The sequence below is a fragment of the Panthera tigris genome, chromosome B4 (assembly GCF_018350195.1).
Source record: "Panthera tigris isolate Pti1 chromosome B4, P.tigris_Pti1_mat1.1, whole genome shotgun sequence".
Classification (NCBI taxonomy): domain Eukaryota; kingdom Metazoa; phylum Chordata; class Mammalia; order Carnivora; family Felidae; genus Panthera; species Panthera tigris.
The window spans coordinates 75,781,799-75,807,701 of record NC_056666.1 but is presented as its reverse complement, the minus strand read 5'-3'; the positions used below and the strand labels follow the sequence as shown (position 1 = coordinate 75,807,701).

Here is a 25,903-nt window from a genome sequence, read left to right as displayed (position 1 = left end):
TTATTTATTTATTTATTTTGAGGAGGTTGGGGGAGCATGCCTGTGGAGGAGCAGAGAGAGAGGGAGAGAGAATCCCAAGCAGGTTCCTTGCTGTCAGTGCAGAGCACCCTCCCTCTTTGGGGCACAAACTCACCAACCCTGAGGTCATGACCTGCATCAAAATCAAGAGTCAATGATACTTAACCAACTGAGCCACCTAAGCACCCCCTGCCTCTCATTTTGTAGATGAGGAAACAGGTCACTGGACAGAAAAGGTTCTGGCAAAATAAGGCAAGAAATTTAGATTAAGCATTGGATCAGTAGAGATGAGATCAGAATTCAGGATTTAGGAAATAACTTTCTAGAAGGATAAAACAGTTATCTTTTTTGTAAAGAATACAAATGTGCAGGGTATGATTCTCAGTACCCAACTCAGGTATGCAATAAATATAATTTTACTTTCTATAGTACAACCCAATATTTATCCTGAACCTCATTCCATCAGAGTGGGTGAAAATGTACTATTAGACTTCCTTGGGGTTTCTCTCCCTACCCCACCCCAATTTCTGCTGCATTTCTTGGGTAAAGTGCTTGGGAACAGGGCCTATCTGGTTCCTGGTCATCAACCCACACAGGTTGCTGCAGAGGTTTTTACCTTTGTACTAGTGCAGCAGCTCTATATTTCATGCCATAGTTAAGGCACAAGACAACTTTTGTCAGGCTAATGCTGAACTCTCTGCCTAGAAGAATAAGTTGCTAAGGATTTGGTCTGCATGGTATTGACGAACATAGGTTATTCATTCCCTTTCTGGCTCAGAGTCTCTCATAAGGTTGCAGTGAAATGTCAGCAGGAGTTGCAGTCATCCAAAGACTTGACTGGTGCTGGAGGAATTCCAAGGTGGCTCACTCATAAAGCTGACAATTAGGTGCTAGCTGTTAGCTTGGAGGCCTGAGTTCCTCTGCATGTGGGGTCCTCCTTAAGGCTGCTTGGATGTCCTCACAGTATGAGAGCTGGCTTCTTTTCTTCTTTTTCTCTTTCAGAGTGAGAAATCACAGTGACAAGGAGAGCTACATGGAAACTCTCTTTACAACTTATCCCCATAAGTCACATAGCAATCACTTCCTTTAATGACAGCCTATTCCAAGGCTCCTGCTTTGGGTTGTGTGCCTCAGAGGGCCTCATACTTTGTAGGGCCTTCCTGAAAATTTTCTAGGTATCCCTTATGTGCCTGGAACCAGCGAGGGCCAGCATTGCTATCAAAGCTGAGCCCAAACCAGGCCCTGAATGAACTCTTGTCCCAGTTTCTCTCCTTCATGGAATTCCCCAATCCCAGGTTGCCTGAGGAACTCTGGAACTCATGTCTATAGGGTTATCCCAAGGCTCTGAGACCAAGTCTCAAATTTAAGAGAGCATCTTCATGAGCCAACTACTCTTACTGGCCAGGACAGTATTCCTTTTGGGGAATCAGGTGAGATTGAGTCTCCAGGTTGGCACTGACAAGCCTATTTGTGGTCGCATAGAAGATAAGTTCAGGCCTCTGGACTACAAACAGAACTTCACCAGCTCTTGGACTTGAGTCATGTGTGTGGGTCCCTGTGTTGATCCTCGCCTCTCAGTGTCTCACTGTGGAACTACCTATGGCCCACCAGAGGATGGTAGAGTGGCAGCAGGCTACTTTTCTCCTGTACATCACCATATACCACCAGTCCCACTGCCTACCCCCCCAACACTGGCACCCAGGGAAGGAACTCCATTCCCTCCAAGGACCCTAGGACATAAATCAGGCAGTCATCTGAAAGTAGCCCCACCCTTCTCCTCCAATATCATTTCGAGGTGCTTTTGAGACTATCACTTCAAAGTACCAACAGGCCCTTCCCAACTGATGTCTTCTTTTGCTTCTGAATGATGTTGTGATAAAATGCCCTCCCCGTGTCAGTCTTAAGTCATCCCATATGAAGTATGCACAAATGGCATCATTCCTCTTGCTGCACCCATGGATCCCTAACATATATTCCCTGTTGGTGGTGGTATGTGGAAGACAGCAATGAGGTCAACATTGAAAAAGATCACAGTCTGGGAATGCTGTGATTATAGTTTACAGAATACAAGAGAAGACATGGTTGGAAGAGGTATTGTTCCATGTTTATGGTATAAAATTCTGGATGAAAATTTAACATGACCATACAAAAAACTATTGTTCAAAATTTACTGCATACTGTGGGTAAGACTTCCATTTCTGGTCATTATCAAGAGAGTACAGTAATAATTTTTGAGAGTCATGGGCAACATGATGAATGATAAGGTGTCATGAGTAATGATATAACCAGGAGTAAAATAAATAGTATAGAAGAACTACATCTTTATTGTTTCAATATAAAAAGTTTCCAAGGAGCCATGGTATTGTGTTAATAGTGTTACTATGTTTTCTCCTGGTAGGAGATATGAAATTAGCCAGGAAAGCATACTTGACAATAAAGAACATGAAGAAAACATGGAGGGGGAAGTAGGAAATAGGTGAAAGGGATTAAGAGGTACAAGCCCATAATCCTATTCAGTAAGCTGTATTGCCTCTCATTGTAAAATTGACATATATTGTTAATGTAATTTTGTAAAAGTGTGTGTGTGTGTGTGTGTGTGTGTGTGTGTGTGTGTGTGTTAATTTAATCAAATCTTTGAAAGAAAAGGGCAGTTGTACCTGACTTTAAGCACTAGGGACGTGTAAAATGGTGGGGAAGAAGGTGAGTAGATAGCAATAGATTATGCATTCCAGAAATTGGGAAGTAGGATGTGGCAGAGTTAAAGAGGAGATAGAAAGCAGCCTGAATTCCTCAGCCGAGGGCAAGGGAGAAGAGAACAAAGGAGAGAGCAAGCTGGGAATGACCTGGGGCCCTTGGTCTAAATTCAACCTTAGGAGAGTCACTGTTTTCCCAACAAACAGAGATAAACATGGCTTTCCTGAAGTCATTTTTTCTGTATCTCACACCTTTCCTTGTCTACTTTTACAACCTCAATACCTCATTCTGATCTCAAATGCACTGACCTTGTTCGGCCCAGTGGTTATGAGAACATGCAGGTCACAGGAATGAAACACATTAAAATCCATACCATCACTTAGAAGTGTGTGTATTTAATACCCCATTTAAGATTCAAGAGGAGCCTTTTCACTTCCCAGATCTCATTTGCATATCCATTGACACCTGAAGGACAGGAATAAAGAAAATTGAGTTTTCTTTTTCCAATCTCAGTATTATGGGTTATTATTACCGTCAACTGGCAAGAAAAAAAAAACTAAAAAATACAGCTTGCAGTATTCTTTAATATCAGTCCAGCCCCTTCTAACTTTGGAAAGCATTGATAACAATAACAAGAGTATTAGAACCTTTATTCTTTTCAAATTAAATTTCACTTTGCATAATAACTCAGTAAGATGGTAATGCAGACCTTATCAGTCTCATTTTACAGATAAGAAAACTGAAACCCAGACTAACTTAGTTTCTTCAAAGAACTATCATAGATGCTTCATTCTTGGAAGTAATTAGCTCTTTCCATATCACTGTGGACCTTCAGTCTGAGTTTCAGATCAATTACTTCAGTATTTCCCAGCATTCTAATGTCCACATTCTTCTATTCTCTTACCATTTCCAAGTCCCAAACACTTGGCCAGCCTCTTCATCTACTTTCCCTGGTCCTGCTTCTGTCCTGTAGCATAGGTAGAAAAGGTATCACACTTGTATAACAGTTGCTTATTTACTACATTGACTCCTGTATGGCTGTTCACAACTGATGATCCAAATCTTTTCTTCATCCTTAAGGCATTGATATACCTTTTTTCCTTGCCTTATGGTGATGGTTTTCAAATAAGTCAACACATTCTTTGAGACTTCTCCCTTCAAGAGGTGGAGTCTAATTCTCCTCCCCTTCAGTGTGGGCTGGACTTAATGACTTGCTCCTAATAAATACAGTAAAGTGGAAATGATGAAGACCAGGGAGACTTTATCATAAAAAGCACTGTGGCATCCTCTCTGCTCTCTCTCAGATCACTCATGACCAGCTGTCATGTCAGGAGGACACTCAAACAGCTCTGTGGAAAGGCCCAGGTGGTGAGGAACTAAGGCCTTTTGCCAACAACTAGCAAGGAATTGAGGCATCCTGCCAATAGCCATCTAAGTGAGGCTTCTTAAAAGCAGTCAAGATTTCTGGTGACTGGAGCCCCAGGCAGTAGATTTACTGCAACCTCTTGAGAGACCCTAAGCCAGAAGAACCCAGCTAAGCCTGTCCCAGATTCCTGACTCTTAGAAACTGTAAGATAATAAAGTTTTTGTTTGTTTCAAGCCTCAGAGTTTTGGGTAATTTGTTAGGCAGAAATATATAACTAATACTCTTACTCAATCCTTTCCTGATTGCAGCTGACAATGTGACAAAATTTGAGGGTTTCACAGCTTGGGCACATGAGGGCATTATCCCTTAGTGTAAAGAGGGAGCTAAATGGTGAGGAGATCCCATGGAAGGACTAGGCACATGACACTATTAGTGTTTTAAAACACTCATTCTAGCTGATTAGTGGCAAATGGATTGGAAGGGAACAAGAATGACATCCAAGAAGGGAGTCAGGCTATCAGAACAGAACAAAGGGCTTGGATGGGAGTGGCAACTTGTGAAGATGGAGTGAAGCACATGGATACTTTCACCGAATGAAGAAGTTTGCGTTTTGTGTATGTAGAGGACTGGGGCGGGGAAAACAATCTGGCTTCTGTCTGAAATCACTTTCTTCAGGGCACCAATGCCTTATAACTGCTCAATCTAAAAAATGGCCTTCTTCTAATCTTTCTCCTTGAAACTACTACTTACTTTGGCCACGCTCCAGCACTACTTGGCTCTCCTTCACCTTTTCCTTCACTGTTCCATTTCCGCCTTTCTTGTTGATTCCCCCATAGCTATCAGCAGTAACGCATCCTCTCTTTTACTCAGGTTAAAACTTGGAGTTATTCTCAACCCTTCTCTCTCTCTTCTTTCTTCAACAACTATGTGTCAAGTCCTTAGTAGGCACCAGATTCTATGTTAAACATTAGAGATGTGCTTGTGCAAATCGGTATCGCCCCAGTCTCTATGGAGTTGTCACTCTAGTGGGAAAGACAGACATCAAACAATCAATCACATAAGTGAATATACACAGGGAGTATAGGGGTTTCTTTCCAGTCCAACTGTCTCTACTTTAATTTTTTAATAACTTTATTTAGGTATAACTGACGTATAATAAACTACATATATTTAAAGTTTACAATTTCATGAGTTTGGACATGAAATCATCATCATAATCAGGATAATGGACCTATCTATTATCCTCCCCCTAAACTTCTTCATGCTCCTTCATAATCTTTCCTGCCTTTACCCTCCCTTATCCCTAGGCAACCACTGATCTGCTTTCTATCATTGTAATTAGTTTGAAATTTCTAGACTTTTATATAAGTGTATTCATACCATATGGCCATATTGTTTGGTCTCTTTTAATCAGCATAATTATTTGAGATTTACCCATCATTATAGTATCATAGTTCTTTCTGTTCTTTTTTTATCCCATTGTATGGATTACCATAATTTATTTATCCACTTACCTGGTGATGGGCATTGAGATCTCTTCCAGTCTTTTGCTATTCCAAAGTGCTAAGAACATTTGTGTGCCAGTCTTTGTGTGCTCATGTGTTTCCTTTGGAGTAAAGATCTAGAATTAGAATGACTGCATCACATGGTAGGTGTATGTTTAACTTTTTAAGAAACTGCTAAACTGTTTTCCAAAGTGGTTGTGCCATTTTACACTCCCAACAGCAATATATGAGAGGTCCAATTTCTTTCTTTCTTTCTTTTTTTGTTAATGTTTATTTATTTTTGACAGAGAGAGAGAGACAGAGCATGAGCAGGGGAGGGGCAGAGAGAGGGGGAGGCACAGAATCCGAAGCAGGCTCCAGGCTCTGAGCTGTCAGCACAGAGCCCAACAAGGGGCTCGAACTCACAAACCGTGAGATCATGACCTGAGCTAAAGTCGGACGCTCAACGAACTGAGCCACCCAGGTGCCCCTGAGAGGTCCAGTTTCTATACATCATCACCAACGCTCAGATCAGAGTTTTTAATTTTAGGTGTGTAGTGGTATCTCATTGTGGTCTTAATTTGCATTCATTAATGCAAATTAATGATACTGAATTAACGATTAATTAATTAATGCAAATTAATGATACTAATGATACTGAATATCTTTTCATGGTGTTTATTTATCATCCATATATTTTAAAAAATTTTTTTAAATGTTTTTATTTATTTTTGAGATAGAGAGAGACAGAGCGTGAGCAGGGGAGGGACAGAGAGAGGGGGAGACACAGAATCTGAAGCAGGCTTCAGGCTCCCAGCTGTCAGCACAGAGCCTGACACAGGGCTTGAACTCATGGACTGTGAGATCATGACCTCAGCCGAAGTCGGACGCTTAACTGACTGAGCCACCCAGGCACCCCTATCATCCATATGTTTAGTTTAGTGATCTGTTTAAATTTTTTGCCCATTTTTTAAAAAAATGGGCTGTTTGTTTTCTAATTATTGATTTTTTAGAGTTATTTATATTTTCTGGATACAAGTCCTTTGTCAGATATGTGACTTGCAATATTTTCTCCTGGTTTGTGGCTTGTTTTTACTTCTCCTAACAATGCCTTTTGGGGCACCTGTCTGGCTCAGTCAGTGGAGTATGCAGCTCTTGGTCTTGGGGTTGTGAGTTTGAGCCTCATGTTGGGTGCAGAGATTACTTAAAAATAACAAAATCTTAAAAACAAGCAAACAAATAAACAAACAATGCCTTTCAAAGAGCATTAGTTCTTAACTTTGATGAAGCCAAATATGTCAATTCATTCTTTTACAGATCGTGTTTTTGGAATCATAGCTAATAAATTTTGCCTCACCCAGGTCACAGAAAAGGGCAAACAATAGCCTGAAGGAGCTTACTAACAGCACCAAGACCAAAGACTAAACCAGCCACTGGGGCAGGCATTGGGAACAGTGGGTGGGGAAGGAGGAAAAGGCCCAGTTGCAGATGATAAGACTTTGGGTGGATTTCAGGCTAGCAGAGTGGTGGGTATGATTAGTTAGCATTCAGCATATATTCCTATCTCCTTCTGATATGCAGAAGCTGAAAAGCTAAGGATTATGTTTGTCAGAATGCCTCCCAGCCAGTCAGATGTATTTGGATGAGGTTTAGAAGGCAGAAGTGAGACAAAGGCCATTGTACTGCTGCTTTGACTATTTCTCCTGGTCATGGAGATGTGATATATTTGTATAGCAGTGATTCAGTGACGTCTCTAGCTTTGTAAATATTGAGAGGTGGTTGCATCAGAGTGTAGCAGCAGCAATATCCCGATCATAGCTTCCAGATCCCTGGATCACACTTGTAGGTGTTCTTAAACCTAGTCATCAGTGGAGACCTCCAGATACACCACTCTCCCGACTGGGGCAGAGATAGCAGCTTTCTTGGCAGAGTTTCAGCCTCCAAGACTGGGCTCCTCTAGACTTTCCAGTTGATTTTGTAAGCATCTATCTCCTAGTATCCTTACAATACTTGGAGGGATTTTTGTTCTCTTCGTTGAACCCTGAGTGACACAAGCAGACAGATTGTATCTGGGAGGAGTGATAAAGAATAAAGGGACTGCCATTGTGTGGGAAGATTGTGACAATATATGAAGTCATTCATTTGTTCAGTGAGCATGTAACAGACATGAAGTGGGTGGTATTGCTAGGTACTAGGAATATCTACCTGCCCGGAAGGAGCTTACACAATTTGATGATTTCATGATATGATGATGGAGATATGTTGAGACACTATGTGCTCACAGACATGTTCTCAATTAAACGTGGAAGTCATAAAAGAGGTGACCTGTAAGCTTTGTTTTAATGGATGAGTAGGAATTAGCAAGCAAAGAGGGAGGGAAAGAGCATTCTGTCTGTAAAAGGGTAAATTATTAAGAAATACTTTTAAATATCTGTGTTCACACCCCACCCCTTCCCAGGAAAGGGAAGAAAGGAAATGTGTATTTCTCAAGACTTAAGAGGAGGAGGCTAGGGGTAATGTGGGAACTTCTTCAGTGGAAAGGGCACAGGTGGAGGCATGAGTTTGAAAACATTTTGACTAAGGAGGTAGAAGCGGTTGACCTAAGAGAGATTCTGGGCTTCCCTAGAGATTAAGGATAAGGCATCCTCAAGCTGGCCTCAACTTTCCAATCTTCTTTACTCCCTTACCTCTCATAAGAGAATCAGAATGGCATGGGATTTCAAAGCCAAGGCCAGGTTCAGTGCCAGGGTCACCACTTACTAGCACATAGCTTTGAACATATTATTTAACTTCATTTAGTCTGTTTATTCATCTATGTAATGAGGATAATGATAATATCCCCCTCCTACAGTGTTGTAAAGATAAAATCAGATAATGGATGTGAAAAAAAGTATTGTAAATTACAAAGCACTGTAAAAATATTAGACACTATTATCTAATAGGTATAACTAAGTCTTCTTGATTCTGTCTCAAGTATATCTCTGTTATAGAATGAATTTTGTCCTCTCCAAATTCATATGTTGAAGCCTAACCCCCAACGTGACTGTATTTGGTGATAGGGCCTTTAAGGAGGCAGTCAAGGTTAAAGGAGGTCATTAGGGTGGGGCCTAATCCAATAGGACTGGTGTCCTACTAAGAAAAGGAAGAAAAACTACAACCCTCTTTCTCCGTGTGTGAAGAGAGGGGAGACCATATGAGCACATAGTGAGAAGGTGGCCATCGGCAAGTCAGGAAGGGAAGTCTCACCAGAAACCAACCCTGATGGTACTTTGATCTTGGACTTCTAGCTTTCAAGACTGTGAGAAAATAAATTTCTGTTGTTTATGGCACCCAATCTGTAGTATTTCGTTATGGTAACACAAGCAGGCTAACGTAATCTTTCCCTGCAACTTTATTTCTCTTCATTTCCCCTGCCCTGATTTGGTCCAGGCCCTTCTGTTTTCCACATCAGCTCTGCAGACCTTTCTATATTCTCAAATACTGATAAAGGAATCTTTTCAAAGATCATACTTAAAAACTGTCTAGGATACAGAACCATCTACAGCATAGGACAAACTTCTGAGCTGAGCACAAGGCTCCTCTTGAACTTGATTTCACGTGCATGTCTAGTGTTGTCTCCTGTCCTCCTGCTACACATACATCCTATGCTTCAGCCTCACTGAAATTCTTATCATTGCTTAGACATCCGTGCCCCTTTTGGCCTGTACTTTTCCTCCTTCCTGAACCGCCTCTTTCCCTCCTGATCACCTTTTCATCCCACTGTCTTACCTTTCCATCTGGCACATCTATTCATCTTTCAGCCCTGGCTCAAGGGTCACCTTCTCCCTGAAGCCCCCCCCTTTACAGCTCCATCCTCAGTTCTCTTGGGAACATTTTGTACACCCATCTGTTTCAACATGGATCACACTGTTTTGTAAATATTTTGAGACTCTTTCCTACTAGATTGTGAGCACCTGAAAGAAAGAGACCTAGTCATCATTGAATCTTCCTTCACGCTTATGAAACAAAGGAGGTACTGGATACATATGTTTTAAGTAAACAAAAAATCCCACGGTCCAGACAAGACACAGACACAAATTAAACAATAGAAAGCAGTAGAGGAACCACGAGTTATGAATCCGAGTATCCTGCATGGCCCCTAGCACAGTGTCTTGCATGTAGCAGACTCTCGGTAAATGTTGTTGAACTAAGTTCTAAGTGAAAAGTAGAGATAATAAGAGTTATGATCATTTAAATCTGGGAGAACTCCAGGATGGGACTTAAAACCTGGTATTCACCAATGTAACACCAACGACTCCATCTGATGCCTTCAAACTCAGTCCATATTCCTTCTCTCTACCTTGCCTCTCCTGCCTGTGAGCTTTTACTCATCTTTGTGTCTTGCATTCTTTCTCTATGTACTGGTATCTAGCCAGATGCTTTGCACATGATAGGCATCCAATAGGTATTTGTTGCATTTGGTTAAAAACAAAAGATTGTGCTGACTCTGGGTGGGATTTGAATAGGCTGCATAGAAGAAAGCAGAAATCTAAATCAGGGACACAGCAGGAGTGTGTTAATTCTCTGTTACTACTGTAACAATTTACTGCAAATTTAGTGGCTTGAAACAACACAGATTTATCATCTTACAGTTCTAGAGGTTAGAAGTCTGAAAACAGGTTTTATAGGGCTAAAATCAAAGTGTTAATAGGGCTGTGTTCCTTCCAGAGGCTTTAGGGAGAAATCTATTTCCTTGCCCTTTCCAGTTTCTAAAGGCTGCTGCACTCCTTGGCTTGTGGCCCTGCATCACTCCGACTTCTGCTTCTGTTGTCATGTCTCCTCCTGTTATTCTGACCCTTCTGCCTCCCTCTTAGAAGAACCCTTGTGATTGCATTGAGCTACTCTGATAACCCACAATAATTTTTCCAAGACCTGTAACTTGATCACATCTGCAAAGTCCCTTTTGCCGTGTAAAATAACATATTCACATGTTCTAGAGATCAGGACATGGGCATGTGGGGGAGCCATTATTATGCTTAGCACAAAGAGCAAAGCTGAAGATATACAAATGTATAACTAATGTCTAGAGATGGACCTTTCCGGCTGAAACAAAGCGTTCATAAAATATTAGAGCCAGGTAAGATAGGAAAAGTAGATTGAAGGGACATTGGGTTTTAGAGATGATATAGACCTATAGATCTGAATACCAGATTAAGTTTTGGCTTCATCTTACATAAAGTTAGAAAGCTTTGAAGGGGGTGAGCAGAGAGTTAACAATGAAAGCAGTAATATAGCAGACTCCAGTAGTCCCTAGAGTATGTAAATCTGGTGGTCAAGCAAAACTAAAACTACAAGACTGGGGACCAAAAGACCACACCAGGGTAAATACACTGCTGTTTACCATCTTATCAAGTCTCTTCTTTCTGCTGGATATTGCTTGGATCACTGTTAAAAATGATTGATGAATTATTTCCCCTTTTGAATTCTTAGTTTTTTATCTACTATAAGTCTTCAGTCATATTATTACTCTTCTGTTCTAGAAGAGTCTGCTACAGCAGTTGGGAAATTATGTGTTTGGGGTGGAGGGGGAGGAAAAGAGAGGATGAGATATGAGTTGATTGATTTGTCCAACCGTTTGGAAGAGGTTGGGCTTCACAGGAGAGTTTCAGTGGTCTGAAAAGACAGGGATTCCTCCACTTTTTGGTTGTTACTGACAGAAACTTAATGTAGGGGCACCTGGCTGGCTCAGTTGGTAGAACATGAAACTCTTGATCTCAGGGTTGCGAATTCAAGCCCCAAGTTGAGTGTAGGAATTACTTAAAAATAAAATCTTAAAAAAAAATAAACTTAATGCAGACTAATTTGCAAAAGATAATTTACCATCTTTAAATAGCATCTATATGCTGATGACTTCCAAAATGATGCTGCCAACCTGGATCTCCAGACTCATTTATATCCAATTGCCAAGTGGCTACCTCTACTTGGATGTCCAGTCAGCAAATCAAACTCATCATGGCCAATGCCTTGTTCCTAACCTTCTCTTTCCGGCTCCCCCTCAACAAATCTACTCCTTTCTCCATTTCAGTTAATGAAGACTCCACCATCCCAGTTGCTCAGGTCAAATACTTTGGAATTTTTGGTGAATTTGGGTGAATTCTTTTATTCACTCTCCACAAACTGCCAAACAATTCTATTGGCTCTGCTTTCATATCCATCAAGAATCTGACTATTTCTGGGGCACCTGGCTGGCTCAGTCAGTAGGGCATGCGACTCTTGATTTCAGGGTTGTGAGTTCAAGTCTCATGTTGGGCACGGAGCTTAATGTAATAAATAAATAAATAAATAAATAAATAAATAAATAAATAAATAAAGTTAGAGATAACTATGCTTGTATCTATAGACAAAATGTGGCAAGAAAAAAAAGTTTTTTTTAAAAAAAGAATCTGATCATTCCTCTCCATCTGCACAGCTACCCTGGTTCAAACCACTAACATCTCTCACCTGTACTATTGTATTAGCCTCTTAACTGGTCTCCCTGTCCATGCCTCTATTCAGTTTTTTTTTTTTTTTTTTAATGTTTACTTATTTTTGAGAGAGAGAGAGTGAACAGGAGAGGGGCAGAGAGAGGGAGGACAGAGGACCTGAAGCAGGCTCTATGTTGACAACAGTGAGCCTGATGTGGGGCTTGAACCCACAAATCATGAGATCATGACCTGAGCCGAAGTCAGACACTCAACTGACTGAGCCACCCAGGCACCCCATTCGGTTTTTTTTTCAATGCAACAACTATTATAATCCTGTTAAAACATAAGCTAGGGGGTGCCTGGGTGGCTCAGTCAGTTAAGTGTCCAACTCTTGATCTTGGCTAAGGTCATGATCTCACCGTTTATGAGATCCAGCCCTGTGTGAGTCTCTGAGCTGACAAGTGTGGATCCTGCTTGGGATTCTCTCTCTCCCTCTCTCTCTGCCCCTCCCCTGCTCATGCACACACACACTCTCTCTCTTTCAAAATAAATAAGTATTTAAAAAACCCACATAAGTTAGATAATATTATTCCTTTGCTCAAAGTCCTCCAATAGCTATCTATCCTACTTTGAGAAAAACCAAAGTCATTATGGTAGCCTACAATGGCCTGCACAGTATGATTTCTGGTTACTTTCTGACCTCATCTTTTACTCCTCTTTCTCCTGCTCATTGCACTCCAGCCACACTGGACTCCTTGCTGTTCTTCTAACACATGAGGCATAGTAGGCATTTACCATCCTCTCTGTCTGGATCATTCTTCTCCCAGATATCTACATGGCTTACTCCCTTACTTTCTTCAGATATTTCTCCAAATCCAAATGTCATCTTATTAATGAGGCCTTCTCTGACCATCCTATTTAAAATTTTAACCTTTCTTCCACCTCTATCCCTTTTTAGTTTTATTTTTATTAACACTGATCCCTAACATCTGTACATTTTACTTCTTCAGTTGTAAATTTCAAAAGGGCCAGATATATGTTCTTTTTGTTCACAGATATATCTTCAATGTATAAAACAGTATCTAATATATAATAAGGCTTTCAATCAAAATTTGTTGAATAAATAAATGAAAAGTCAAGGTGATAACTTCAGGCATGGTTGGATTCAGGTTTTCAGCATGTTACTAGAACTATGTCTCTGTCTCTTAGCTTTGCTTTCCCCAGCAGGCGTGAAGTGTGATGGGTGATGGCATGATGGCCACCAGCAGCTCCAGATTTACATTCTAACAATCCAGTAGCCCTAATGGAGAGTATCTTTTTCCTGACTGTTCCAGTGAAAGCCTTGGAAATGAGCCTTATATTCTGGGTTTGGGTCAAGTCTAAAACAGTCTCTGACGATAGGGCAAGAAAATACTGTGGTAAGGCCTGGGTCATAGGGCCCCTTGGAAAGGGGGTAAGTTCAGCTCTATTTGGACTGAGAACAGGGGACTGGGGGTTCCCTAAGAATAAAGGGGGTGCTTATTACTTGAAGAGGAGGGATGGAAGCTAGGCTAGCAGAAACAACAAATGTCCATCACATCATCAGTGATGACCGATCAGCAGACCTGGCCCAGAATAGCATTCTTCTGCACCTCACTTTTCATGTCCAGTCAGATCAACCTCTGAACTTTTGTAAGACTCTCTCCTCCTAAATGCCTTTTCACCTGTCTCTGTCAGTTAAGGTCTTCCTCATCCCTCAGTGCCCAGTTCAAATAAGAGTCCCTGGAGATAACTCTTAACAGATGTGGTCTCTCCGTGTCCTGAGCATTCTAATTGTTTTAGCATCCTACTTCTCTTGTAGTTAGCTTTACACACTATGCCCTGTATTTTACTTATTTGTATACTTTACGAGCTCCTTGCGGGAAAGGGCCGGGTGCATTTCCCGGATGTCCAAGCAGGCGCCTCACACCTTCAGCACCCCCGGTGATTCGATTCGTACCGGGGCCGCCAGGGCGCGCTAGGCGCCAGGCGCGAGGCCGCCGGGGGGCGGGAGGCGCTGCGATTGGCAGGTACGGCCGTCAATCAGGCGCGGGGGAGGGCGGGGCGGGACGCCCGGGAGGCCTGTGGGCGGGAGGCGGGCCCTGCATGAATGGGGCGCGCGGCGCGCGGGCTGCAGTCGGCGCACGGGGGGGAAGCTGGAGTCTCAGCCGGGAGTGGGTGGGAGGAAGCGAGGGGGGGTGCAGGGAAGGGAAAGAGCGCGAGGGGGCGGGGAGGGGCAGCGGCAGGAGCGGCGCGCCGAGAGCGGCGAGGCGGCGGGTGTGAGCGTGAGCGGTGGCCGCCGTACGGGTCGCTTCGGTGCCGCTGTCCGCTGCGCTGCCTCCGCCCTCGCCGCGCGCCACAGCCTGCGGGACCCTGTGGAGCTCCCAGCGCCCCTCACGGGGCAGAGGAGTCGAGACTAGGGGAGCCGGCGCAGAGGGAGGAGCCGGGTCGGAGCTGCCGAGCCCAAGGCCCCCGGGCGTGGAGGTGGGGGGCTGAGGCCCCCGAGGGGGCCCCGCCGCGATGGGCAACCTGGAGAGCGCCGAGGGGGGCCCGGGCGAGCCGCCTTCAGTCTCGCTGCTGCCGCCGCCCGGCAAGATGCCGATGCCTGAGCCCTGTGAACTGGAAGAGAGGTTCGCCCTGGTGCTGGTGAGAGCTGAGCCCAGTCCCTTCCCCCTCTTACCGTCTCCGAGGTCCCAGCGCCCAGGGTAGGACTTTGCCCGGGTTCCCCCATCCGTCCCACCCCTTAAGGGGGGCGCTTCCGACAGACTCAGTGCCTTCTTGGCAACCTCTGAGCAGCCGCTGGCCGCCCGACAGCCCCGTCGGGGACCTCTCGACCGCGGCCTCAACCGCTGGACACTTCGGAGGAGGGGTCCTCAGCCTGGGACCTCCCCAGGATCCGCGCTTCTCCCTCCTCCCAGTCCCCTTCTCTGCAACCCTCTCACTTCTCCCCACTTCCCCGACAGCCTTCCCGGGTCCCTGGAATTCTCACTTCTAAGTCTCTGGCTGGTGCGGGGGAATTCAGAAACTTGGGGCCGGCCCCTTCCTCAGCTTAAGTCAGGGTTCTCGGACTGGGGAGACTGCCTCTCGTTAACATGGAGGCTTCCCAGGGAGTGGGTCCCACTTCTAGCCTAGACCAGATGTTTGGGGAGAGCGGTGGGGGGGACGGAGAGGGGGCTGGGAGCTCTTGAAGGGGGTGGAATAAAGAGTGATGCCATTCTACTTATTTTCAGAATGGCCTGCAGGCATCCTGCAAAGTTATAGTGGATTTGCCTAAAAGGCTGAACATGTGGATAAGCCATTTCACCAGTGTATTTTTCCAATTGAAACAATACACAAACTATCCCGCCTCCCTTTTTTTCTCCTTCTTTTTATGTTAAGCCCTGGTGGCTGGTTTGTGTTCTTTGCCTGTGCTTCTTTTTAGGCTTTATGTAGGTTCCCCAAAGACCTGTGTAGATGAATTTTAAGCTGACTTTGGGAATCTCCTTTGGTGTGGGAATTGGACATTGATGTCAATGGCCCTGTGGATAGAGAGGATCTGAGCTGGTATCACTGAGATGGAGCCAGAAAATATGTTGGAGGTAAAAATGAAGTTTTGGAGAAAGAAAGTGAACTAGGTGACAGAACATTTGCTAGGAGAGGTAAACCTTTGAGAAACTTGAGGAAATAGTTCCCAGTTCCTCAAAGAACTCTCTAAAGGGGTTAATGCTGCTGTTATTGTTGGTATGGCCTGAAGGGCCGACTTTGCCTTTGCCCATGCGGAAGGAATAGTTGTGGACTTAGCAGCCTGATTGGATTACATCTGCCTTGGAATAGGGAGATTAGATCTGTTGGCATCAGTGGGACTGTCTAGAGATCCTGGCCTCTCCGATGGTGGAGAGCCTGACATTAGCCCACTGGCACCACAGCCAGCTTAGAGGCATTCCAAGGGGAAGTGGTGTTACTGGCACCTCTCGGCCCATCAGGTCTGCAGAGGGCCAGAGGGATCTGGGCCACACATCCTGTGGCCCTCTGCATTTCCCCCAGCCTCCTCAAGGGGTTGGGTGAGTCAGTGATTACTAATATGCTGTGGCCAACTCAGAGGCTGAGGAGGAGAGATTGAGATTTGGTGCCCTTGAGAACAAGAGCTCAACTGTTGGGAGAACGAGTGGGAGGGAATCTGTACTCCGGTGGGGGTGTGAACCCCCCCCCCCCCCCCAGTGAGCTGACAGGAGGTAGTTACAGAAATTGGAGAGAAAGGGATGGTTTGAGGTGGACTGGGTGGGGAGCTGCCTTAGATAGGGGCTGCCAGGCTACCTGCCAGGTTGTAAGTGCTCAGAACCAGAGTCAGTCATGTCCTCACTGGAGCTTGGTTGACAAGTTTGTTTAGTTAGTTGGCAAATTGATGGCTTAATATCTACAAAATGCACGTGGTGTCTTGATTACTAACCAGAGCACCCAAAGAGCACAGGTCAAGCCAGAGACAGGACCACCCACTTGCAAGTTATACTATCTGTATAAAGTTTTGATTTGTTTCGTCTTGGCTTTTGTTTTGGTCTTGTTTCTGTGTGCCTGAGCTGCTGCTGTTGGGGGGTTGGGACAGGGCAGGCCAGGGCTAGTTAGCTGTCTTATGGGAGGAGGGGATTTTACCTCACTTTTCCAACACAGGAAAATCATGCTTTCTTGGGAATTTGAGTTCTTCTCTGGGGGCACTTAGAGAACTCTCTTTCCTCTGCTTCTGAAACATGCCCTTTTTTACTATCCTTCTTTCTACTATCCTACTGTTTGGGAACAGTACTGGCTGTTGGATACTTGAACCTAGAGCAAGCTCAGGTGTATTTCTTGAATAGTCAGGAGAAGCATATTGTAGTAGAAAAAGCAAGGGCTGTCTTAGTAACTGTCTTAACCTCTCTGAGCCTCATTTGTAAATTTTATAGATTTCCTTATCTAGAAAATGGGGTAATAATCTCTGTCCTGGTAGGTTTATGAGAATTAGATGAACCATGTATATAAGGCCCTTGGTACCCAGTAGGTACTCAATATAGATTAGCTTTTTTTTCTTGATTGTGAGTCAGACAAGTTGCTGCTTTCTTACTTTTTTCTTCCCCAGATTGTTAGCATCACTATGATTGATTTGGTTTATGAAAAAGCTATTTGGGAGTTTGTTGCAGTGTCTTGGTTAAGTGTATGGATGGATTTTCAAATCAAAGTAGGCTGAAATACTGGCCTCTCCACAGTCTCTAGTTAGAAAAGTGTTTGGACTTAAGCAAGTTGCTTAATATCTTTGAGTCCCAGTTTCTTATAAATGGAGATAATAAGAGTAATTGCCACATGAAGTTGCTTTGTGCATATAATGAAACGGGAAGTCAAGTACTTAGATAGCAGAGTCTGGCATCTACTATATGCTCAGTAAGTGGTAGCTTTTAAATTTGTAGCTCCCAGCAGTGACTCAGATCTGAGATCACTGGTATTCCCAAAAAGGATTTTAAGTTTAGAAATCTGATGAAACCAATTACCCTGTTCTGTGTAGCTAGACTCAGGATATGCCTTCTGCTGTCAGATGGAGGGCTTCCCCCAATTCCATTGTATCTGTGGAAACTCCCCCCTGAAAAGAACACTGGCTGGGAAAGTTGTATCATTGTGAGTCAAGACCACAGGCTCCCAGCTTTCTGGTGTAGACACATGATCTGACCCACAGCCTGTCAGCCGAGGTTGGAGAGCTCAAGGTCTGAGGCCATGAGGTGATTTGTTCAGGACATTGATGGCAAGAGTCCTAACCCAGCCCAGTGCCCTAATGCAAGGCTTCCCTACTGCTGTGCTGGGATACTAATTCCCTTATCCCTGGGGGCAGCTGAGGTCCCTGATTGGTCACCTCTGATTGGGATTAGTTCTACCATTTATCCCATGTGCTGTACAAATAGTATTATTTTCTAGGTGTGCCCTAATATGAAAAATGGTTGTGAGTCTGTGTTATGCTGTTTCTTTGGGTTCCTTCCTTACCCACCCTGTCTGAGCAGCAGCTCCTATTGAGTACTGACAAGTTCAGGGATGCTGCAGCTATTGGAGCTTCTCTATTAATACCAGAATGAGAACCTATCTCTGGTCTGATAAAGCCATAGTCTGTGTTTTGGTCCCAACTAGATTACTACCCAAGCTCAGTTTCGCACAAATTAGTATTCTGGCCAGTACTGGCCTTTGCTTAGATAGAGACGGGAGGCAGAGGGCTTTAAGAGCTTTGGAAGGATAGCCGTCTGCCCTTGTGTTTGTACCCTCATTTTTCTCTTTGCTGACTTATTACAAACTTGAAACAGAGTCCAAAGGTTCTGACGCCAGAAAAAACCCTGGATATCCCTTAGGAGGAGGCTCTCAGGGCCTAAGGGTGGGGTTGTATGACAGAGCCTGTCCCTACCATGGGTCCTCCTCTCACATTTCCCTGGTGATGACTGATGGCTTGGGGTTTTGCTGTAAGTGTAGCATTGATGTGGGAGCTAAGCTAAGCTGGGTGCTAGTCGTCTAAGAGGCTTTGAGGGCCTCCTTTGACACAGAAAGGGGCTGGGAAAAACTTGGACTAAATATCAAGTTCCAAATGGCCATGGTGGAAATTTTTTTCCCAGCCCTGGGGATTGTGGTGAATTAGTTCGGGCTGGAATAGGACATGGGGGAGGGAAAGGACCCTTGACAGCAGCTGGTCAGAGGAACCCCTTGCTCAGAGACCCCACTGAGAAGACCTTAGGAGCCTCATTCCCTTGACCTTCCCATATGACCCTGCCTTAGACTGGGAGAAGTGTGTGGGGTGGGGGCATAGGACTGACAGAGTGGACTTCTTGTCGTTTGGGAATGTTTTCTTTGCTCAGAGGGAGTTTCAGCTTTTTTTCTTTTTTCTCTTAAAGTAGTACTCATTCCCTGAGAAAAGTATGGGTGAGTTAGAAAGGAGAAAAGATTAGAGATTTATATTGAAGAAAAACATCCACATTTTCTCTAGTTCCTTTACCAAATGGAGCCAATGCGTTTTAAAACTTTTCATATTTTTCTCTGCATAAGGTTTTGTACAGTGTTGTAATATTGCTATGTATATATTTTTAATCCAGTCTGGGGTGTTGTTTTGTTTGTTTGTTTTGGGGGGGGGGTTGGCTTTGTTATTTCACTAGTTTTCCCAAGCTAGTCATTGTAAACATTTTTACATGCTTGTACAGTGGTGCCTCAAGTGAATGTACCATTGTGTACTTAACTGTTCTATTGTTGGACATTTAAGTTGTTTGCTTCTGTTTGCCATCATAAACAATGCTGTGATGAACATCTTGGTGTACAAAACCTTTTCAATATTTAGAGTTTTCCTTAGGATAGAAGTCCAAAACTGAACTCGCTAGGTGGTAGGATATAAAATTTTTCAGGTCCTAAATACACATTGCCAAATGTTTTTTAGAAAGGGAGTAATGCATGTGAGTATCCTCAAAGGGAGGGAGGAAGATTGAGAAAAGCTTCTTTTCTCCTGATTATGACAATAATACATGTTTGTTAAGCAAATTTAGAAGTTAAAAACATAACAAGTATAAACTGTGTAGAAAAGAATAAAGAAAAGAATTAAGGGGCACCTGAGTGGCTCAGTCGGTTAAGCGTCCAACTTCGGCTCAGGTCATGATCTCACAGTCTGTGAGTTCGTGCCCTGCGACGGGCTCTGTGCTGACAGCTCAGAGCCTGGAGCCTGCTTCAGATTCTGTGTCTCCCTCTCTGTCTGCCCCTCCCCCACTCACACTTTGTCTCTGTCTCTCAAAAATGAATAAATGTTAAAAAAAATTTTTTTTAATAAAAAAAATTAAAATCACCTGTAATCTCACCGTCTACTATTAACATTGTGATGTACTTATATATATTTTAACAATTGGGATTATACTATGAAAATTGTTTTGTAAACTGATTTTTATTTTACTATCTTAGGCATTTTCTCCTTTGTTTAAACATTCTTTAGTATTAATAATTTCATGGCTGGATAGTGTTCCATAGTACAGTACTTTCTTACTGCTTTATCTTATATTTCGCTTTTTTGCCACTATAAATAACACTGTGAAGACTATCCTGTGCATAAATATTTGTGTGCATCTCTGATTATTTAGGATAAATTGCTAGAAGTGTAATTATTGGGTCAAAGGGAATATGCTTTTTAAGGTCCTTTGAGAAATATGCTTCTAAAAAAGTTGTACTGGTTAGCTTTTCACTGATAGCGTGCATCTCTCCCTTTCTTTGTAAGCTAAACATTACTGGATGTTTAATATTTTTAAAACTTTGCCAATTTCATTCATGAGAAATGCTGTCTTGTTTTACTTTGCATTTTTCTTTCAACATTTCGTCATAAGTGTTTTGGCCATCTTTTTGTGACCTTTGCTCTCTGTTGGGGATTTATTACATATACATATTTCTATGTAATAAATGTATACATTTCCACATTTTCATTATATAACTTTTTCACATATGAAAGAGCATATTATGTAAGATTAAAATAATAAAAAAAACAGACACTGGTGTATCTACTGTGGAGTTCTTGGAATTGCTTCCTGTCCCTTAATTTCTTCTCCCTGCTATTTTATCTGGGACGAAGAAACCCTTAGCTCGGGACTTGTTGGGTCTGGTACAAGTCTGCAGCTGGGACGGTCCAGGTGGCAGGCACACCAGTGTTTCAGAGCTCTGTCTGTGGGGAAACAGCCGCTACAGCTGGTGAGAACAGGAACTGGTCATGGTGGAAATAGCTAATCTTCAGTGAAGTGAAAAAAGGAGCCAAGGTGGAAAGGAAATGAGACCACAGATCCTCCCCTGCCCCTGAGGTCGCCTGGGAAGGCTGGTTGGAGCCAGGGCCCTGGTTCTGTGGTCAAGACCAGAGTTCCGCCCCAGAACTGACTGCGGCGGGTCCCGGGGACAGCAGCACTGGCTGCCTGAAGTCGGTGTGTTAACTGGTCACCCAGGCTGGTCACCTCCTTTCTGGGGAAGCATTTTTCCCAAGTCTGAGCTGAGCTGAAGCAGTGCCAGGGAAAGGCCGGGGGTTCATTCCAGTTCGGAAATGCACTTCAGAGAAGAGGAAGGACCTTTTCCTTTGAAGATAAGAGAGGGTGCTGTCTCCACACAGCCCTCCCACCCCCAGCTCTTTGCTGGGTACTTTAGGGCTCCCCCTTTGGATAGCACCAGTTGGGAATTTAAGGGGTTTTTGTCATCCATGAAGAAGTGTGTTGCAGAATAGAGATGAGATGAACAGCTAGAATTCCTGGGTTCCCAGTTCCAGTCTCTCTTTTGCCTCCCTCAGCAAAGCCACATCTTTGTATGTTGTTTTCCTTCCACAAGGGAGAATGAATCACCCAAGAAAGATGTGGAGCTGTCAAGCTGCCTCTCTGTCCTTGAGATACTCTGGTTTTCTTTCCCTCCCACCCTGCTCTCTACTCTTTATATCTTTCGGAATCCTCCTCTTTCCAGATTCTCTCACCTTTTCTGTCTTTCATCCCCTAGCAACAAAGTTGTGGGTTGGGAGTTTCTGTGTGGGGTAGGAGAGGAACCGGATAGGGGTTTTTGGAAGTACCTTTCCCCTCACCCCCAGATTTACTAATTTGCATATTTCTCTCAGTTTTTGAAGTACTCTGAGATCCTTAATGTGTTGCAAATAATGTTCAGCACCACAAAGGGCTGGCAGAATTATTTACATGATGAATTTTGCCAGTAGAGGAAGGGTTTAGGCTGTTCACAATGTGATGGCTCAGTTCTTGTCCTTATCTCTTCCTCCTATCCCCTCCTCATCTCTTACCACCTTCCCACCCCCATCCAGACTTGGGCTGGTAGCCTTGCCTCTGGTTCCCTAGAAGCATTAACAGAGCTGGTATACTCTTTTTTCCCTACTTGCTCATCGACCCAAGTCTAGACTAGAGAATGCCATACCCTCCTCCAGTCGCCCAGTGCTTCTTGAAGTAGGAGCTAGGGATGAGCCTTGTGTTTGGTACTTCAGGAGATGGTTATCTTGTTTTAAGAACTGCTTACCTGAGGCTCAGAGTAGAGTTAGTTTCTGCTCAGTTTTTACAGGCTTCCTAGCTGGGAGCTGGGAAACCAATCCCTAGATCTACCCAAGTGTTTCTCATGAAACTTTTTAAAAAGCATCTATTCTGGGTGGAAGGAGCTGGTTTGAGACTTTTGCTGGCTCTTGCTGATTATTGGAAAGGAAGAGCATCAGTTTTGGAATCAGAAAACTTTTTGTTTTTCAAGTTTTTATTTAAATTCCAGTCACTTAACATACGGTGTGGAGTCAGAAGACATAGGTTCTGATCCCACTTTATTTATTTTTTAAATATTTATTTTGAGAGAGAGGGAGTGCACTTGCATGCATGCAGAGTGGGGGAGAGCAGAGAGAGAGAGACAGAGAGAATCCCAAGCAGTCAGCACTGTCAGCACAGAGCCTGACTCTGGGCTCGATCCCATGAACTGTGAGATCATGACCTGAGCCAAGATCAAGAGTTGGATGCTTAACCAACTGAGTCACCCAGGCACTCCTCTGATCCTACTTTATAGCTTTTTTCCCTCAGCTGAATGACCTGAAGCTGAAAGCCTATAACATTTCTGAGCAAATTTCATTCTTTATGAAATGGGTAATGATAATACCTATCTTACAGGGTTTGATGGATATTTACAGTAGAAAACATAGTAAAAATACTTTGTAACCTATAACGGTTCTACCAGGAAATGTTTGTGTCATATACATTGCCCACTACACCGACTTCTGTTCCCAGTAAATAAAAGTGGTTGTCAAGTGTGGGAGGTGTGATCCCAGAAGGGAGTTTTTGGAAACAAGTGGGGATATTTTGGTTATCACACTAACTGGGTGGTGCTATTGGCACTTAGTGCCTGAGGGTCAGGGATGGTAACTATCCTACAGTGTTTGGGTCAGCCAAGCACAGTAAAGAATGATCCTGTCCACATGCTGATAGCACCCCCACTGAGAATCCTCATCTACCAATCTGTACCTCCATTACCTTGTGTCTCAGTTGGGGATGAAGCTTCAGGTGCAGCGAAAGTGAAGGCACAACCATAGTTTTTGGTACTTTCTTGATTTTCCCTGTTATGCCCTCAGGCAAGAAGTGGACTTCTTTTGTGACTTCTGTCTTTAGGTTTAAGGCCTGATTCCCTGATGCCCTCTGTGCTTTGGGCCCTACCCTAAAACTTACCAAGGAGCAGTGTGGGGTATGCATACTCCACTGCTGACCTTTACCCACCCCAGATAGCTCCTTAAGCCAGGGTAAAATTCTTTTGGGTTGGGAATATGTATGAGAGATCTTTCAGCAATGCTTCTGAATCTTTTGGTTAACAGGCCCTGTTTCGAATCTGATTAGACGTGTGACCCCTGGTTCTCCCTGCCCTAATGCATATGTGCACACACAATATTTTGGGGGGTTAAAGCTTATTCTTGGATCTGCTTAGGAATCTCTGGCTTTGAGCCTAGAGTAATGGGAAGGTAGAGCTGAGTGAGTACAAGATACAAGTACTCTTGATGTTTTGTAAGGAGCAGCCCTGGTTATCAGGTCAGATGAAATGATGTCTCTTGGTGGTGGTTCCAAACAAGAGAGCTTGATCAAACTTGGCTGACTCCCATTCAGAGGGAGATATTCTGGCCCCTGGACATTTTGACTTAATTTTGATTAAGGACACTGTGTGGTGGGGTCTGCCCTTTTGAGCTACACCCTCAACCTCCAGGAACATCTAGGTAGGGATGACAGGATGTACTTTGATAAACCAGGGGAACCAGTGGCATCCTTGCAGGGAGACCCAAAGGTTAGCTCATATCCTGTGTTTGGAGGTAGTGCCATGTAGGCCTAAATTCTCTGGGAATATCCAGGCAGTCGGCTTCCCAGGGTGTGCCTGAGAGGGAACTGTGAACAACCACTCTCTAGCAGTTAAATCCTCTTGCTTTCTACCTTACAACAGCTATTGTTACTGCTACTACTAAAAGACTTTTAAATGACCTGTATGTTTTTTGGCTGCTTGGAATATTTCATAGTAAAATCTTTGAAGAAAAATTCAGATCTTTTAGGGGCCTTATTATGAAAAAAAGTGGGTTTTTTTTTTAAGACAACATTAAAAACATTTTCTTCTGGGTAGAGTCTCCCATCTCATCCTTATAGGAATAGATCAGTTTCTGGTTTCCACCAAATGCCTCAATTTAACTTGCATAGGTTAAGGAAAGAGAATTAACATTTGTTGGGTATATGCCACATGTTTTACATGTGTTATGTCAGTTAACTTGTCAACAACTCTGTGGGGCATTTATTTCACTTCTATTTACAGGTGATGAAACCAAGGCTCAGAGCGGTTAACTAACCTGGAGAAGGTCTCTACTTAAATGTCATTTACTTAGGCCTTCAGCAAAAAATTTTTAGTTAGTTTTTTTTTTTTTTTTGTTCATGTTGAAAGGACTGCTAGAAATACAACTTTTAGAAAATGCTTAATCTTTGATTGTATACATAGATTTGTTTAATGCATAGAAACATGTCTGGAAGGATCAAATAGAGTTAAGAAGAGTGGTTATCACTGGGATGGAAGGAGGGAACCATATTGGAAGGAACAGGAAAGTCAAAGGGAATTTAATTTACCTTTATCTACAGTGTTTACATTTTTTACAAGGAGAATGTACTTATGTGTTACTTATGTAATTAAAAGTTCAAGGAAAGGAAAAAAAATTCTTAATCTCACTAGAAGTCAAGAAAATGAACGTTTAAAATATACACTCTTTATACTAATCATCTAGCTAAATTTTAGAGATTGATAATGTCTGTGGTTGTCTTTAATAGTACCATAATACACTATTAATGGTAGGGTAACTTAGTAGAGGCATTTTAGAGGGCATTTTATAGTGTGTATCAATTTCAAATGTGCATACCCTTTAACCAGGCCATCTTCTAGGAAACCATCCTACAGAACTGTTTACACATGTACATGAAGGTACATGTAAAGAATCCTCAGGGCTGCATTGTTTTAACAGTAAAAAACTGGGGACAACCCAATGGTCTATTTTGTGGTCAAATCTGTTTCTCTTCCATTCACCTAGTTACTTAAGGCAAATGCTGGGAGTCATCCTTAATTTTTTCCTTCTCCCTTTCCCATACCCTATCAGCAAGCCCTGCTGATTCCATTTCTAAAAATATGGCTCAGATCTACCCATTCTCTCTATCTCTACTGCCACTGCCTCAGTCCAAGCAATATCAGCTCTTACTTGTATCATATCCAACCAACTGGCCTCCCAACTTCCCCTATTGCCCCTTTCTCCATCCCCCTATTCATTCTTCATAAAGCAGCCAAATTTAAAGTCTAAATCACATAGCATCTTTCCCCTGCCTAAAACCTTTAATGGCTTCCTTTTGTACAATAGAAAAAAACCAAACTTCTGGCATTGGCCCTTAAGATTTGTACATTGTTTGGTCCTGCTGACCTCTTTGACCTCACTCACCCTCCTGTTTACTAAGCTCCATGTTAGCCTTCTTTCATTTCAGTACAAGCTCCTTTCTGTCTCAGGGCCTTTGCACAAGCTGTTTCCTCTTCTGGAATGCCTCTGGATCTCCAAATGACTTGATCCAGTGTATACTTCAGGTCTCAGTTAAAAAACAAAAATACCGCCTATTAAAAAAAAAAAGCCACCTCTCAGAGAGGCTTCCTTCACTTATTATTCTCTAACTTAGCATCTTACTAATTTTTTGTATTGTTTTTTTATTTTTAAATTATTTGTTGATTACTTTTTATTATCTGTCTCCTGAGCCTGTTGACTCCATCAGGGTGGAGATTTTATGTATGCTTATCACTGTACAGCCAAATAACTGGCCCTGGGTAGGCACTCAGTAAATGGCTGTGGCTGATGGGAATCTCCAAGCTGTGTGTGTTTGTGTGTAAAT

At 43.1% G+C, this 25,903-nt stretch overlaps 1 protein-coding gene and 1 long non-coding RNA gene across 7 annotated transcripts in view; one reads left to right on the top strand and one right to left on the bottom strand.

Annotated features, from left to right (window-relative positions):
• Positions 1–3,097: 3,097 nt before the first annotated feature.
• LOC122240099 lies at positions 3,098–13,964 on the bottom strand. 2 transcript variants are annotated; one of them, XR_006219429.1, is made up of 5 exons: positions 13,889–13,964; positions 5,593–5,684; positions 4,829–5,100; positions 3,617–3,929; positions 3,098–3,177 (listed from the first exon to the last, which is right to left on the bottom strand). It is a non-coding gene; the product is annotated as an uncharacterized LOC122240099 (long non-coding RNA). The 2 variants fall into 2 exon arrangements; XR_006219428.1 differs by having other exon boundaries at positions 3,617–3,679.
• Positions 13,965–14,277: 313 nt separating this feature from the next.
• FMNL3 (formin like 3) overlaps positions 14,278–25,903 on the top strand; it is a 53,528-nt gene continuing 41,902 nt past the window's right edge. For all 5 annotated transcript variants that reach the window (XM_007072989.3, XM_007072988.3, XM_042992225.1 and 2 more), the window contains exon 1: positions 14,278–14,669. In XM_007072989.3, the coding sequence (XP_007073051.2) occupies positions 14,544–14,669 (126 nt within the window). In that variant the 5' untranslated portion in view covers positions 14,278–14,543. The remainder of the gene's footprint in view (positions 14,670–25,903) is intronic.